Raw genomic sequence first — 18,414 nt, forward strand, 5'->3', positions numbered from 1 at the left:
ATTATGAGAGGCCCACTGGGGGTGAACAGTGCATCAGCATGTAAATATGTAATTGAATGCAAGCATGTTGATGGATTTTTGACATGGTCCCCTTTTTTCAATATTTACATATATAGGCTTGTTTAATAGAAGTCCTCTTTGACCTGGGACGTGGACTCTAATTTACCAAAATTGGAAACATGAAAAGGTTTTTATCACGGCTAATTTACTTTTTCTCTCAGTGGATGGAAAGTCGTTACAATACAGTTATGTTAGATTCCTTATCACAGACAAATTAGCTTGCAAAATGTCAACTGGGATTACACACTGCCTGACATCTTCCCAGCACAGGGTATCGTTAGGTTGTGCAGACAGGGAATAAATTTAGCCGAGATCGCCATCGTGAAATGCTTCGACGAAAAATGGGAAACTGCTATAAAATAGCATGCAGCAAACAAACAACACATTGGTAAGTTTCCCGCAATCAAGCATGCAATCAACACACAACAAGTAGGCAAGTTTGCTGCAAGCAAGCAAGCAAGCAAGCAAACAACCAGCACATTGGTAAGTTTCCTGCAAGCCTGCAGCAACCAAACAGCACATTGGTAAGTTTCCTGCAAGCTTGCATGCAAGCAAACAGCTTGTTGGTAAGTTTCCTGTAAGCATGCAGCACACAAACAGCATGTTGGTAAGTTTCTTTGAATTAAGCAAGCAGCAAACAAAACAGCATGTTGGGAAGTCTCTTGATTACAGCAAGGACATTATCGCTGATGAATTAGGCAAGATTTTTAGCAAACTTGAAAATGAGGACAGCTTAAAGGTGACACCTTCACTGATACATAAATTTACAGGTTAACATTTTCAAAAGTGATTAACACATGCCGATGGAATAACGTTCATTAGGAAATAAAAAACTCCCTTCCTTAAATTATCGAGTGCAATCTATAGAGACAAATTTGAAACACGATCCAATTAAGGACCTTTAACGTCTGATCATAAATTGTTGACCTATCCAGTCCTAACTACTATACTGCAGTGAAGACGTCTTCGTCAACATTGTGTATTATTTTTTCTTTCTCTCTCCACCTCTCTCTCTCTCTCTCTCTCTCCGTCTTCTTCTTCCTCTGTGGCATTTAATTTGATTTAAATACAAATGTGACCGTTCAGGAATGCCGAGCGCAGTTTGCCCCACAATGTCGACGTCGACGGTAGCTTACGCAAGCATTAAAAGGTAACACAATTGTAACATAAGCTCTATGCTTCATTAACTGTCTGGGTAGAATTTTACTGACTAGTATAATAACAACAAATTAAATACATGGGATTTTCACGTCTGCCAGCGGTAATTGAGTGATACATTGGGCAGATAAAATCTTTTGTTTTTCAAATAAACGCAGAACGAGATCCAAAGTCTGGTTTTTCTGCAGAGATTTAACAGGGCTGTAACCTTTCTTTGCTATTTAAGTATAAGGGTAAAAAAAAATTCAGTGCACTTTCACAAGCAAAAGAACGGCTATAACCCTTATTTTATATGCAAGGATAAAACCAGAAATTCACTCTTTGATTAGTTGTACGAATAACAGAAATGTACTTTTTGTTTTGTTTTTAGATTGAGACCAAACTTCACTTGTTCACTGTTTTTTGAAGCCAAAAAGAACAGTAATGGCTTCCTATGTATGGAGGTGGGTAAGATAAGAAATTCAGTCATTGATCTGCTGTAAGAATAACAGTAATGTCACTTTTTTGGTACTTAGAAATAAGACAAATATTCATTTCTGGCAATTATTTTCTGCCACAAGAACAGTAAACAGCTTTGTCTGTATGCAGATGTCAAGAATATGAATTCATGCATTGGTTTGCTGAAATATAACAACAGTACTACTGTAGGTAATCTTTGAAGGAAGGATAAAATACAATGGATTATGTATACCTTATAAACAAATTTACTGTAATAATACAAAACATTGACAACTTCCGTTGATATAAGAGATTAAAACTAAAATTTAAATGTTTCTTGTAAAATGAAATTACTAAATTGCAGAAACAGCCTCTGCCCCACTCAAAGAGACTGAGTCTCAAAGTTTCAGTCACAAATCAAATTAGAAGATGGAAGATTCTCCAATAAATTTTGGATTTGGACTTTTTGTTTCCGCCCCTGTTTCATCATGTGACTTATTTTCTGCTTGACACAAAATGTCAAATTATTTGATTCAAATACAGTAGTTCAGCCATGAATGGCTCAGGATATATCCTGTATATATATACAGTGTATGAATACATTGTATTTATACAATGTGTATGTATACAAGGTTTACAATACAGTAAGTATACAATGTATGTATATACAGTAATAATGTCACAAAGTTGGACTCCTTTATATCTGGAAGCACCAGTATGAACATATGCATGGATTTGACCTCTGTCAGCCAAAAAAAATATAAAAAAATAACAATGGGTTTAAATTAAAAAACATATAAAAGCAATGCTCATTGGAGTCATTGCCCCCCCCCCCCGCCTCCCCTCCCACCTACTGGTCCAACTGATAAGATTGTTATAAAATAGGTACCGCTGCAAAAACAGCGTATATTCGTCTTTCGTAGACGGGACCTGTTTTAATTATGTTGCTGGTCAAATGATGGGGCTGTGCGCTGGGGGAAATAAGAGCCTATACAGCTAGGTGTGTACTAGCTTGACTGCAAAATATTTCTACGGTATAATCTCAATGTACCTACACTCACACGTGCATAACTTGCAAGCAATGGAAGTATTATTAAAGAGCAGGCCTAACTCAAGTGGCTTAAGTGCTGTTTCTATAAATTGATATCGTAAACAAACGTCTGATTTACAAAATTGTTAAGTGACGGCTTTAAGATAATTCATGTAATGGGTGTAATCATCAGAGATAATCCTACGAATTAGTTTAATCAGATATACTGTTAAGAGACTTATTCGTGGATAAAAGCTATTTAGGAGTGGTTTAAGTGTGCAGATATCAAGAGTGCATGCAAGCTCATTAATTTAAAGGGTGAATTAATATTAATAAATATTGGGCATATGCTTCCTTTTGTGTTACAAAAATGCTATAGCTCTTGCTATGATAGATATGTAGTGATAAATCATGGGTGGGGGGGGATGGGGGGAGAGAGGTGTGAGCACGACCTCCCATTTTTCAAACCTCACACAAAGATTATAAAATAGTTATTAGCCGAACGGGTGCTTTTAAACCTAAATATAGATCTAATTTATGGTCTAAATATGCATCAGGATGTACCATCAACCTCTGAGAGCTGTTATATACGTAACATTTTGAAAGATCTACAAATTAATATCTCAGTAAATGTATAAAATGCAGGCCGAAAAAAAGAAGGGATTCTTAAATTTGGTGTCGACTGTCTATGATTTGAAAGATTAGATTGTTAATATTCTGTGATGACTCCCTGCGCCACTGACCGTATTAATATTAAAATGATTTCATCTCACACGCCAACCTCCTATAAACACAACACAACTTCCCTTTAATTACAACAAAGTTAGAATACTGTGATCGAGGAGGTATTTAACTTCAAAATCTGGCTGTCAAGTAAATATGCTGATCGAATTAACAAGCTGCTGAATTTCAAGGCAATAGAACAGATATTGAACTAAATTTTTCTACCTAGCAAAAAAAAAACATTTTGATGTTCCATTCAAGGTCACCCTATGGAGGAAACAGGAGGTCAACTGTGATATACCAGAGGGCTTCCTCCTCCCTGCTTCCTTCCGCCCCCAAACTATCAAAACAATATTGACAACTAGTATATCAAAACCAGAGGAAAATTTGCTTGTTACAGCCTTCATGGCCAATACACAGCACTATATAACCGACACACTGAGAAATTAGGTAACAAAATCAAAATTAAATAGATTGCTTGCATTTTTAGTGACAATTTTTTGTATGAAAAGTAAAATGAAGAATAACCACATTTTTTACGTCAAGCACTCGCTTTATATCGCATGTCACCACAACTCTAAATTAAACTGTAAACAGAGGAACTCACTGATTCCTTATTAAATTGTTATTTTCAGTTGTTTTGAAAAGGAAGGATACACTTTTGGATATATGCTGTTATGTTTTAAAGATTTTGGCGGATACTGGTCACCCGAGCGCCACAGAAAATGATGTGTTCTGCTAATTAGCACAACTAAGCATGAGTGCATGAATGAGGTAGGCAGAGGGGGGGGGGGTTGGAAGAGGTGCCGGGTGAGGGGTGTGGGCATACCCATGCAAAACCGATTGTTCCAACATTTGATCCTGTGAAATACAATCAATTCAATTTTAAGCCCTTTTGAAAATTAGGTAGGCCCTACATTTCATTTTACAAGTACCTGTGGTTCATGCACGGATTCATTTTTTAAGGGTATGTGAATAAAAAGGGGGAAGGGGAAAGAGGAGAAGGGGAGGGGATATCTGCAAGCACATGGAAGGGAGGGTGGGAGAAGGACACATATGTTTGTGGGAGATGTTCTTGGTGGGGTATGATAGAGCAGTGCAGAAGCAATTTTCACTTATTACTAAGTTTTCACAACTCTTTGAGGCATTGCTTCGTCTTTTCGATGAAGAGATGAAAATGTTCGTTATTGCATGACAACTTCCAAGGGTGACAAAACCGTCGGAGTAATCTGTAATTTACTTAAATTTGTACCTGATAAAGTGAGATGATTAATTTCTCATCATTCTCTCTCTACTTTTACCACGTCTTCTTTCCAGTTCGAGACCTAATTGTCCTTTTTTGTTGTTGTCCCAAGGACTTAATATAATTTCATATAATACTCGGCAAACAAGTTTGGATTATTTCAGTCTGCTGATCCGTAATTTCTTGTTCAATTAACACACAAGAGTCGAGCAGCAAGCTTCAAGGGTATGTGGTAAATATGTGATAACAAGACATTATTAATATTATTATTTTTTTTACACCGCCTTGGCTCGAGAGATTCACACCAGGCTGACTGGCTGGCTTTATTTGGAAGCGCTTTGATCGTCCTCTCAGAGGTCGAAAGTTCTCTGTAGCCGAGACTCGGGACTGTTGCGCATTCGTTAGATGATCGAAGCAACACATGTTAAAGTCTCTATAGTACAAGTCATTTGCATATCAAAGTAAGCTTTTAGAGTCTGAAATATTTCTAGATCTGTGCAACTATAACTCAAGAAAAGAAGATATCAAAGCAATTTTCAACACCTCTGAACAATGGGAGAATAATAAAAATAATCATAAAAGTAATAGTAATAATAATCATCAGCATTTATTTTTACGACGCTAATTTAATAAGCGACTTCAAATGTGGGAGAAACCCACAAGGGCTTATGGATTACAACTTACACGTTGGGTGGCTCCAATTCAACATTTGAACTCAAATTTAGAATCTTTTCAATTAAGAAAGTCATTTCAGATGGGAAAACCATATATTGCTCTTGGATGAAAAACCAACGTTACTATGACCCAGCCAGGTATCGATGCCGGATTGCTAAGCCTCATTGCTTTAAATGCCACCGCCTTTATCCACTCATCACAGCACCGGTTGAGAAGAGAGGGGAGTGGAGGGTAGAGGGTAGGGAGTGAGGGAGGTGAAGAAATCAGAGCTCACTATTCAGAACTTAGTTTTTGAAAACTTTTTGAATAATGCTTTAATTTGCTCAAATATTGGGGGAAGGATTGAGCAAGCTGCAGCTGATTGGGTCAGTAGATTCACAAAAGATTGCAACTTTTGAGTGATAATAAATAAACAGTATTTATACCACAGTACTGTATGACACAACCCTCAGCCAAATGTTTGAGATATAAACTAAACTGCAGTGCATGCTGGGTACTCAATATGTAAATTCAAACTCGGTTCTTGAAACTATGGATTTGGTGGCATCTGTGAAATAAATCCAGTGTTTACCTGTTAGGAAGTGAGGTCTGTTACTTGATTAAAAAATATAAAAAAAATAAAAAATTGGGGAAAAAAGGTAGGTAAGATCATGGAGCTACAGTATAATCTGTTTATAGCTCCATGGTAAGATCAAACCTGATGATCTCAAAGGGTGAATCAACCACCAAATAGTTTACCCAGGCAGGCATGATTTACCGAGTTCAAGAGTGCAAATCAAACCACAGACAAATCCGAAGGTGGGTTTGTTATGGTGTGTACATGTTATGTCTGTAATAGAAGAAGTGTCTGTCATATTCATGGAACTGAAGGAAGGTGGGTGGATGAGGTTGCATGACTGTAAAAAAAAAAACAGCAATTGATTGCAAATTTTATTCACTAAATTAAATATTTATCCCCCTCTCCCCCCTCCCTTGATGTTGTCCTAGCAGAAGATTAGGTCATCTCATCTAACAGAAGGTGCAGGCGATTAGTTGATAATTAGTCTATGATTATTAACTTCTATAAGACTGAAACAAGTTTTGTTTAATAAGGGTCCTATGCAAATTAAAGCTAGGCTTATAGGCAGAGCTACTCTACTGTGGACATGTAATAGGCCATGTCTAAGCTGGGAGAAATATTTGAATTTAAAGTTTATCGCCACTTGATCAAAAAGAGGATATATTTCTAACTGCATGCATCCTTTGCACTTAAAAATCCAGTTTTTGCTTTAAATATTTCAATTCCACAATTTTCATTAATTTGTTGATGACATCCACCTCAATTTCTTCAGCCAGAGGGCAATATCCTATCCTTACATTCACATTGGACTACTATGACAATTGTTCTGTACTAGACTTATGAACAGACAAGGTAAGATCACCATAGCAACTGAAGAAGTCAACCTTAATAGACCAATAGTCTTTCACAATCCATTAAACAGTTGTTTCCCTCTTTGTGTATGTGTGATTGTTCCAGAGTCATTTAGTGCAGAATATATACTTATATATATCTATATATATATATCTACATATATCTATCTATATATATATATATATATATATATATATATATATATATATAATTGAAATTGTAGCGAGTTGGAAAATCCTGAACGGTGAAAAAACTTCCAGCCTCCACCAGGATTCGAACTCGGGCCTCCCGCTTTATATCCGGACACCCTTACCACTAGGGTATGGACGCTGATTGTATGTTTAAAGGTTCGAAACGGGTAAGGAAGGTCGTCATTTCACTGTAGGAGTTTGTCACCTGTATCGAACAATACTAGTTCCGACAGTTTTGACAGTCCTCTGACATTTAGAGGGTGGTGTCACATATATGGAATGGATACAACAATAATGTCCTAATCAGGTTCATTCAATTAATATTCAACACTCTTCACTCAACCTCAAATGACAGTCAACAGTTCTCTGGTATTTCCTACGTTTATTAACCCCCTCCCCCCCCCTGCACTCTGACCCAGTTACTTTGTCCAGATGACACATGTATCTGAGGCAAATCCATTTATTGACTGATCCTTTAATATGACAATGATCATGGACATTCATTTACACTTATAAAATAACTTTCACCCAGCGCTTTAATGTCATGTGTTTCACATAATTTTATGTCCAGGATGTTAAATATCAAACATATGTAAATATTTGTATTTGTTTATATATATATTTGTATATATATATTTGTATATATATATATATATATATATATATATACTAAGACATGTGCTGCATGTGTTTCTGTACAGCATCATGAATGGAATGTGTCTTGAGTAACTGATATGTATAACATATACATAATGCTATATGAGGCTATGCATACCTTCATTATGTACATTAAACACTATGTCATTGTCCATGGAGGCCAGGGCTTCAACTTGTAACATCTGTATTGACCTAGAACCAGTGGTTACAATAATACAATACCATGGCAATACTATGCATTAGAATTTAACACAATGCAATACATTTTAACATAATACAATGCATTACAATACAATACAATGAAATACAATACCAAGGAATACAACACAATACAATGCAATGTATTACAATGTAACATAATGCAATGCATTATAATATAATACAATGCAATACAATGCATTCCAATACAATACATGACAATACAATGAAATACAATACCATGGAATGCAATACATTACAATACAATGTGTTACAATATAACACAATGCAATGCATTATAAAATGGAGGAATGCAAGGGAAGCTCTGGGAACTAAGGGAGTAAAGAGGAGATGAGGGGGAAGTGGGGGGTGGGAATGACGTGGGATGAGCAATGCCGTTCAGCTGAAGACACTTACATAAGCGTTAACCACAGAGTAGTAAATGACCAACCATGCACCATGCATATATAACACCAAGATTCTAATGAGAGGCACCATGGTGCCTCATTGAGTGGGAGGGGCACTGGGAAAGGAATGTTACACATGTCTACAGATTTCTTCTTTATAGCTGCAGCTAGACTAATGCTATTTGGATTGTAAAAGTAACACATATGTGTGTCTGACACTAGCAAGTTATTCCAGCGCCTGAATTAAATTACTCCTAATCTTTACCTAAACATTCAATAGACACATCAGACGATAAGTTTAGGATTATACACCATCCTATGATTCCTATACCTATAAAAACACTTTAATTTGACTTAATTTGCATCCTTGTGTAGAGGCTTCAAAAATGTTAAAAAAGGGAATATGCATCCTTAAATAAAACTGCACACTGGTTAATATTCCTTCCTGCATGCCTAGAGTCAAAAATTGTGTACTGAAGGAGTTTAGACCACTTCCACAGTAACCATACTTGAAAAACTTTTGCCCTCACATACATGCATTACCTATCATGGAATCCAAGGGTAATTGCTGTGTCTCTGCACCGGACACAGCAATAGTTATTTCACTCCTTTCGACAGATGACCTCTGAAATTTCCTCCAGTAATGTAGGACAGTGTACACAAAAGTTTGATGTAAGTTTTTTACAGAGTGTATGCACATATTCACACCAAACTTAGTTTACAACATTTTTTTGACACTATCCAAAACTAAATATTGGTTTGTAAAACAAAAACCAACCTCAGGCGATGCCAAGGCAAAAAATAAAGAAAATAGAAAGAGAATAAATAGTTAATGAAACAAGGAAAATTGGAAGTTTTTCTCAACCTACCAAAAAGAAATTCCTACATAAATCCAATGCAGACAAGCCTTTAGTAGTCCAGATTCCTTGTGAATTCACTCTTTCTCCGTAGTTCCTTAGGATGCTGGCCTATACATCGACACACCACACACAGCAGTAGACTAAAAAGTGACTTTTTCTGGGCATAGAGCCATGTGAAGAATGTGGAAGGATATTTTAGGGTGGTGTGCAAAAGATGTAGGTTGCCAGGCAACCTACAGGCTATTCCTCATGGAGGGTGGATACTTGCGGGGGTGTTCTGTTATGGGAAAGTGTGTCATAATATATACACTTGGCCTGGTATTGCTGCTGGGAATGAAATATATACATACTAAAATACCGCTTATTAATAAACAAATCTCTTTTTCTTTCTTTGAGGGTGCATGGTTGGGGGATTAAAAATTAAGTGACGAATTAATTAATGCGAGGCAACTTTTTGGACCATAAAAGATTAAAAAGTTTTCTGGACTTTTAAGGGAAGAGATACATAAAAGTTTTCTGATCCTGTTCCCTGTCATTTGTTATTAGCCTTGAACTCTTTATCATAAATTTAAAACATTGTTTCTATTTCATGCCAGTCACAGTATGCACGCAGTAGAGATAACAAGTTATAACAGCCTGAAGGGGTGGTAAGAAATGATAGGTTACTTAAGAGATGGCAAAAGATATTACATCATTAAGTTGTAATACACATCGCAGTAGTTTTCCAGGGTACCTTAAACAAGGAAGCAAGGGGTGCAGTGGCGGGAAGGGGGATGATGATGGGGTAGGTATGGGTCGACTTGGGAGTCATAGTAAAACTTTTCTCTTGTTGAAAACTTTAATTTGTAACAGTAGAGTAATATACATACTATCTGGTGATTCCATTCTTGGTACAGGGGCAGACAGGGCCACAACTAAATAAATGAGAAGGAAGGGGGTACTTGTGGCCCTGGGATTATTGAAGCTAACTTCCCATCATATACATGGGTTGGGTAGCATCCTTCAAAACGATGAATTTTGGTTTTACGAATTATTACTTTTGAATGTTGGTTGAAAGGGTAGGGTGTGTGTGTGTTTATCCACACACACACACCCATGACAGTATGACGGCCCCCACCCCATCTCTCCCCCACTCTCTACCTGTGTTTGGAATTTCCAGCGGGGTAAATTTAAACTCTGCAGCCCACGCGAGAGAACATTGTTAACTCCATGCAGATGCACTGGTAAATTCAAGCAAGTGTCCTTTCAAGGTTGACTCATTAGTACCTACAGAATCCATCCTTGACCCTACATAAATAAAGAGTTGAAGTTAACTCTTGAGTGGTAGGTGGGGTGACTCAATTGAGTGAGGAACAGATGGAACTCAGATCAATTACAGCTGTGGGTATGTTTGTTTACTCACTGTCTATACTAAATTTTTGTCAGCATGTGACATTAAAAGAGGTAAACCCATTACTGATGGTCGCTTCTGTCTAAGCTGGAACGTTAACGTCACTGTTTACTTTACATTAAAAAAACATGATTGCTATTACACTAGCAGTAAAATCTGCTGGAATCTGCTATTAAATGGTGCCAAATATTGAGGTACATTCCAACAAACTGACCTTAGCGTTAGACTTCAAACTTACAAAAGGTGGGGCCAGTGAAGCTTGTGCATTTCTGGAATAGTGATGAGAAGGGGCAAAGCTTGGAGAAGACGGTACAATGAGGGGCCATGGAATCAAGGGAATGGAGGGGGGGGTGGTGGTATTAAGGGCCATGGAGGGGGCCATGGAAGGATCTTTCAGTAATTTTAGGAAGGTATACAATGATTGACATGGTGGTTTAGATGTCCCTTCTCCTTAGCTATCACCCAAAGTGATAATAATTTAATTGTATGTTTGTAAGTTTTGCATAATTCTCTTGGCCTAACTAACATTTCTTAAAGATGGTTTAATATACATTAGCAATCAGAGAATTAAGGTTGCCTTCTAAAGTTTCTCCACAATTACAACACTTTTTTTCTTCATGCAGTACGTTTCTTTGCCTGTTAAACCAACATATGCACTACCCTGGTAAAACATACGTACATCTTAACTGAAGGAACCTCGATCCCAAACGCACAGCACTGTTCACATATTCTATGTAATAGAAACGTTCATAGTAATGATCTGTTCTGTTATTTATTTACAGACTGCCGCAGGGTACCGTAACATTGGATCTATATACAAGGTCTATGCTTACAAATATTGATATTTTCAAGACACTGCTAAAACCTGTTTGAACAAGCCTACAATAGTTAATGTCATGTAACTGCCTCATAGCGCCTTTGAATGACTTTTGTTGATATTGGCACTATTGAAATATTAAAGTGGTAATCTTATACAATATTTATAATCACAAATAATCACAAAAGCATTATAAACAGTAATTCAGCCAAGGAGCAAATAATTTCCTAGCTACTGACAGAAAATGGTGCAACATTAATCTTTCTCTTGCATAGAAAATAAACTTGAAAAGAAATGGGGAGAGACCCTCATCTTGCCTTCCTCCCCCCTTCCAGGTCTGCCCCCCCTCCCTTTGGTGACACTGACTAAAACAAATAAGTTCCACATCAAAATGTCCGTTTAGGAAGTTCCATCTATAAGCCATGCTTGGTCGAGGTGATGTAGACCCGTCCATTAACTGTGACCACCCCAGTTATCTTCCTTAATCTTTCAAGTCAGAAATTAAGAGACCCCCCTCTCATATCCCCTTCCCCATTCCCACCCCAGGCTGCAGCCCCCCCCCTTCGGTTTACTGACAGACAAGACTATTATTTCTGCTATTTTAAGGTAAATTGTCAGCTGCACATGCTTTATACTATATAGTAGGCCAATAACACATGTGCAGCATAGCCTATACATACACATCAGCCAAATGGAAATCCTAAACGTGTAAACTACACTGAGCCCAGTTTTTTACCTTATTTTCCCTTTAATTTTGATTTTTTTTTTCTCCAGATGGTTCCACTCATTTTAGTGTCGTTCCGTTTTAAACTTTAATACCCTAGACAATTAAATGTTCATTTAGGAGGCTCCGGTCGTAAACGAGGATCGAGGGGTGACGGTGGGGAGAGGGGGGCCCTTCCGTATAAATTGTGAATAATCCCTAATCCTCCTGCTCCAGCCACACATATATATCCAGCATTCTGTAATTTAGGAGCCAAAGATCGTGAGAGGCCCTCAGTCTTTCTCAAACGGAGGAGTCATATACTTAACTCTAAAGTAAATGCATGGCCGTGCAGCTAACATTCTCCCCTTTCGATCGATATCAATCTGACTCCGTGAGTATTTTTTTTTACGCTCGTGTCGGGGGAATTGACCGCCATCGTATATATATGCAGGTTAGCAGGACAAAACGTGGGCCTATATAGTATATGGATCGGTTAACAGACAGCGATGTATGGTTGTCTTCATTACTTATTCGACGGGCTAATTCCCCGCCTGCGTGCAGGCATGCAGTCTGATGATCTCACTACAATGAGAAGCTAATTCACCCACAATCTATAGTTCTATCTATAGTTCACCCACAATCTATAGTTCACCCACAATCCGTGGAGTGTTAGCTCAGTGGTTAATGCCGGTGCCTTCCAATCATAAGGTCCCCGGTTCGAGTCACTCCCAGATTATTGTATGTCGTCCAGTTACAGAGTTGTTGACAATTGACAATTCGTAATAATGGACGTTAAATATGAATCTAAGAGACTGACTTCGGTCAGCTTGCGGCTTTGATAAGCCAACAAGGCTTCTTTGTGAGTTCCTGCTTGCAGGAGTATCTAAAATATATACATACATACATTCATACATACATCTAGTTCAAATTTTGATTTATCAAGATGCATCATGTATTATATTTAAGTAAACAACGACATCTTGAGATTTCAAACATATCGGGTCATTACACAATAAACATGTGCAACATGGCAGCTTGGATCATGAAATGATTCTCAGCTCAGAGCAAAACTCACAGAAATTAAAAAAACAAGTAAATATATACAAAACCTGGAACAAAAATAATCCACTTTCTATGTTTATTTTATTTTGGAGGAAATATTGAACTAAACAATATTTATATCGGATTAATATGTTCAGAACGTGGAGATTTCAAAATGAAAATAAGAAAGTTTAACGATTGCCTAATTTGTCAGGGTCCTGTCAGACGGAAACTGGGATTTAATTAACCCAATGCCATTGACCTCAAGCTATGACCTTCTTCAAAGTTTATCAATACAGCTGACATGCAAACATCAGAAGAGAGCTGAATTAACATTTACCAAATAACACATGAAAACGAATAAGTTGAATTTGGAAGTAGCGTTAAAGCCATTTTTCCCCTCATCTCTAGGAGTGTTAGCTCAGTGGTTAACTCCGGTGCCTATCAATCAAAAGGTCCCGAGTTCGAGTCACTCCAATATTAATGCATGTCGTCCAGTTACAGAGTTGTTGACAAGTGACAATTCATAATCAAGGACGTTAAATATGAATGTAAGAGACTGACTTCGGTCAGCTTGCAGTTTTGATAAGCCAATGAGGCTTCTTCGCGAGTGTTCCTGCTTGCAGGAGTATCTAAAATACATACATACACATATACATCTCATGTCTAAAAGTTACAAAGACTACCCTACACTCCTCCATAGAACACAAAACTGGCCAATTATTTCTTCCTTCGCTCAGAAAAAAGTACACAAACTCACTCTCTCAGCCGTCCACCCTGTCCCACCCCCCCCCTTGAAACCAAATATGTAATGTATAAAAAACAAAATGGAAAAATCAGGTCACTAAGCACATAATTCACTCTCACTCAAGTCCCTGGATAAATCTTGATCGCTTTACTACGTCTGTCTCCGTAAACTAAAACCATTAACGGTGGTTTTACTAGGAATGAGGACTGAGTCATATTGAGGTTTGTCAATGCATCCTTACTTCTCCTCACATTTCCTCTTTTGATTTCCTCTATCAACGAGCTTGATTCTTGACTTACAGTACAAAATTTTGATGACCAAAATGAAAGTCCAAACATTTCATATCCCAAAAGTTACAGACTGTTGTGATTTATCAGTGGGGTCGACATGTACTGTTAAACATGGTGATAGTCATTGTACCTGTAGGTGCAAAAATAATTATGACTACGAATAGGGGGAAAACTTTCTTTGGGGCAAAACGTTTTCCTGGCAAAAGTTTGTCACGTTTTAACCAATTTTAAAAAATTGGAACGCAAACTTCACGGAAGATTAGTTAAGGTAAGCGGGTTTTTTTTGGTCTTACTGTTACAACTTTTTGCATGATATTAAAGCATACAGACAACATTGGTTGGAGGGGAAAAGTGGGGGGCGGGAGGGGGAAAGTGGGGAACAAGGAGCCTCTTTTACTACCCGCACACACCTTCTAGGCAGACGTTGTAATTTATTAAAGAAATTTGGGGCTAATTAAGTAATACTGAACGACCTTTTCAGACGTTCTGATTAAAACTCACCTCATCACAGGACGCACATCTAGGCATAATGAGTTCTGCATAGTGCCTCTCACAATAGACCTGCCCCTCCCTGAAAAAGTAGCATAGATCGACGACCAACTCGTCGCATTTGAAGCACGTGAAACACAGTGGGTGCCAGCATATTCCCTCCTCGTCCATACGATCGGCAAACACGGCCAACTCGCCCGCCTCGATCTCGCCCGCACATTTGTAGCATTCCTGTAGGTTATTTAGAATGCGAGGAAATCAAAACATTTCTTGATAATTCAGGGAGAAATGTGTCCGAATATCGCACACGTTTTATTTCCTTTCAAGATTGTATCTGAAGGCGAGTGAGATTGCATGGAACATTAATTTAGAACTGTGTGTCAAAAAAATGCTAGATTTACAAGAAATGTTCACCGATGGAAATGCAAATCTATACTCTGTTGTGCATTAAATTGTGTACTGTCATATCTTGGCCAACTATTTTTACCTTTTCAATCAGTCTCATATTACAGCTCCATAATATCTGGTTACAAATTCAGAGTTGACTATCTTTTAAGAAAATTCCTTTGAAAAATATAAAAGTTAACTTCAACACAAAGCAAAGTGTGGCTGTCATTCACAGGGCAATATGGGTCAGTTCAAGAGAGATTGGCTAATTTTAGAAAGTTATGATGTCAGGAAATTACAAGTAGTTCACTCTTCTATCCATATATTTCTATCTGCTGCCCTCATCACGCTGAATGGACTTTGGCATGAAATGGGGAAACTGAAGGAAGAATGCCAAAATGCTCGGTTGGTACTAAAGAATAAAATACAAACTCCCCCTTTGTCCCCCAAACTATCTTAATCTCACCCCATTAACCCACTACCCTCCCCCTCCCTACTCAAAAAAAACACATACATACCTACATACACCCATACACACACACACAAGATTATTTAAGTTTGTCAGCAACTTTTCCCAATTTTCTGGAAATTTTGTCAATCACAGTGACTGTGCCTCAAGTAGCAACAGTGGTGTTATGTTTTATTCAATCGACTGTTTATATTTACGTGTTGCATCTATCTATTTCATGTATTTTGAATTTTTTCTTTATTGTCGGTATTTGTAACACTACTGTGTCAGCTATATGCTACAACACACCAGTCTTTTGCTAAATGATTGTGTGTAACGGTTCATTTATATCATCTGGCCAATTATCATCAAAAACATATTTTGATTCGAAGTTCTAAGTTCCTAACAAAACTGATCACTCGTAGCAAATTTCTGTTCTGGAAACTGAAGGGGGGAAAAACAACTGGTTGTGTAACATGACTGCATTACTCTAATTAAATTATTCAGCAGGAATTGTTCAATTTTTCATCAGAAATTATAACAATTTTTTTTTCGTACATGCATCGGCATTCCTTTGGGCTTTTCATGTTGATGATCCTTATCTAATTAAATTGTCTTCATGACAATTAAATTAATTCTAACTGTATGAAGGAATTAAAAAAGTAAGCTAGCTAATTAGTGATCAGTAAGTGAAAGAAAAATGATTACATGAATATTATATGCATACATTACTAAATGTGTGTGGTAACATTACTGCATACAGACTTAAGTGCTCGGCACCGAAAAAAAAATTGCTGCCCATTAAAGTTATTCCTTGCATTTATACCTGGAATCTCAGTTTCTAGACCTTCCTTTCCCTATTTTACTCCTGCTGCCTTCAACCTACCAAATCTAATAATTCTTTTTTTTCAGAAGATTTCAGAGTGCCATTAACCAACAATAACAACAGGGAGTTTCGAAGGACGACATGTTAGTCAAAATATACTCCGTTTTTAAGCAAAACAGATTCCTTGGAAAGACTGTGCAGTCTGCTTGATCATCACAGAGACGAAAGTTCCTAAAACATGCCCCTTAACGCGATAATGGTTTCTTAGCTTGTTATTCCATAAATTCTCTTTTGTCACAAATTCCCAAAAGGTTCACTTAAGGTTATGACATCACCAAAAGATGCTTAAAAGGGATTTTATGTCGGAGAGGCCTTTCGCTTTCGATCTTTTAAAATTGTTGAACAGCTCGGTAGGTTAAACATTTTATTCGCATGTTTGTGATCTGGACTTTTGCCAGACAGGACCCGAGCGCCCTCGAAACAGCTTTGTACCTGGCACTGGCAGACTTACCGTATCTTGAGGTAAATATTCTTTTACCCTGCCTACTCCGAAGGCCGCTTCTTCACGTAATTCTAGGAATTGGTTAAAGTTCTCCACGGCGGTGGCGTCGCCAAGGTGACGACAGAACTCTTCCGCCATGTCCTGTTTAGGAATCTGGATTATGAGTTGACGGTCCCGGAATTTCTCTCCGGGAGTGTGCAACCTCGGAACCTGATCGTTTGGAAGCGAATTCATAAATTCCTCTACCTGAAAACAATGTGGAAATGAAGAAATTCGTCAGGGGGAGGGAGATTAAAAATGAAAAAAAGTTGACGTTATCTAGATACTCTGGTATTCACATCCTTTTCAACCTACCAAACACTGGATTAATTCCAATGCATGGCTGTTACGTAAATTATGATCAGTTACCATGAGGGAGTGTTAGCTCAGTGGTTAACGCCGGTGCCTTTCAATCATAAGGTCCCGAGTTTGAGTCACTCAAAGATTAATGTATGTTGTCCAGTTACAGAGTTGTTGACAATTGACAAGTCCTAATCATGGATGTTAAAATATGAATCTTAGAGACTGACTTCGGTCAGCTTGCGGCTTTGATAAGCCAATGATGGCTTCTTCGCGAGTTCCTGCTTGCAGGAGTATCTAATATACATACAATACATACATGACGATCTTAAAGTTAATCAAAGAAAAACTGTTTGTCATACCAAATATATACTAAATATATATTCCCTTTGATGCACTTTATTTCAATTCCCAACATCCTACCCCCTCAGCTCAATCGCAGAAATAAAATGATCATGTCGAATTTTTTTTTCCACAAAATTTTAAGTTTACTTCCAAAATTCTTCGAGAATTTTCTGCTGCCGATTAACTTTGGCTTTTCTGTGACTGCAGGGGGCAAGAAAGCAAAGAGGATCATTTAAATAAAGAGGAAAAATAAAACGAAAAGATGAGTGAAAATTGCCCTTCCTTCTTTCAACAATAAATAAGCAGTTTTCTATTATACCAAGACTAATTTGTTCAATAGCTGACTCTTTCTAAACTTTTGAAATCCTGTATTTTCTTGACCTTTCTTCGAGTATTTTCGAGACTAAGTCCGTCAGTCGACGAGAACGATGCCCGAAGGCGTACATTTAGCAAGTAAAAGCTCAATTACGATGATATTTTGAGATCGTGACCATGGACCTATGAAGTCACACTTTAACCTCCTTATGACTCCGGGCATTTTGATTTCCATGATATTTGGGTATTCTGCGCTTTTAATCTTCAAATGGTTACGTTTCACTCTTGTTTATAATAAGAAGCTGAATTTTTTTTTTGCACTCACAAAATCCCAAATCTTATATTTCCAAAAGCTAGAAAAGGGCAGAAACTGGCAGACTTTTTGGGGGGGGGGAAGGTGGGGGGATGGTTCTGTTATCCAAATATCTCTTTTTATATTATTTTTAGAATTGCACACCATCATACGTAACGGAACATGCCAAGTTTGTCACTACTCCATTCGATTCTTGATGTGAACAAAAATGGGAACTTGTGATCTAAATGGAGACAGAGCTATAAAGAAGATGAGGAATAGTGGGGGGGGGGGTGTTGGAGAGGGGGCAATTATATTTCAACAGATGGGCTTAACATCATAAAAACTGACAGTATTATTAAAATTAGCATAAATTTTCTTGATAGAAACAATCAAGGTTATACTGATTATAAAAGTATCCAAATGTT

General features: G+C 37.5%; 1 protein-coding gene across 3 annotated transcripts in view; it reads right to left on the bottom strand.

Moving 5' to 3' along the window:
* LOC139962463 (four and a half LIM domains protein 3-like) overlaps positions 1–18,414 on the bottom strand; it is a 221,373-nt gene that overhangs the window by 24,124 nt on the left and 178,835 nt on the right. For all 3 annotated transcript variants that reach the window (XM_071962439.1, XM_071962440.1, XM_071962438.1), the window contains exons 4-5: positions 16,705–16,941; positions 14,545–14,763 (exon numbers count right to left, since the gene is read on the bottom strand). In XM_071962439.1, coding sequence (XP_071818540.1) covers positions 14,545–14,763; positions 16,705–16,941 — 456 coding nt within the window. The remainder of the gene's footprint in view (positions 1–14,544; positions 14,764–16,704; positions 16,942–18,414) is intronic.

This window comes from Apostichopus japonicus, chromosome 21 (genome assembly GCF_037975245.1).
Source record: "Apostichopus japonicus isolate 1M-3 chromosome 21, ASM3797524v1, whole genome shotgun sequence".
In the NCBI taxonomy this organism is placed as follows: Eukaryota; Metazoa; Echinodermata; class Holothuroidea; order Aspidochirotida; family Stichopodidae; genus Apostichopus; species Apostichopus japonicus.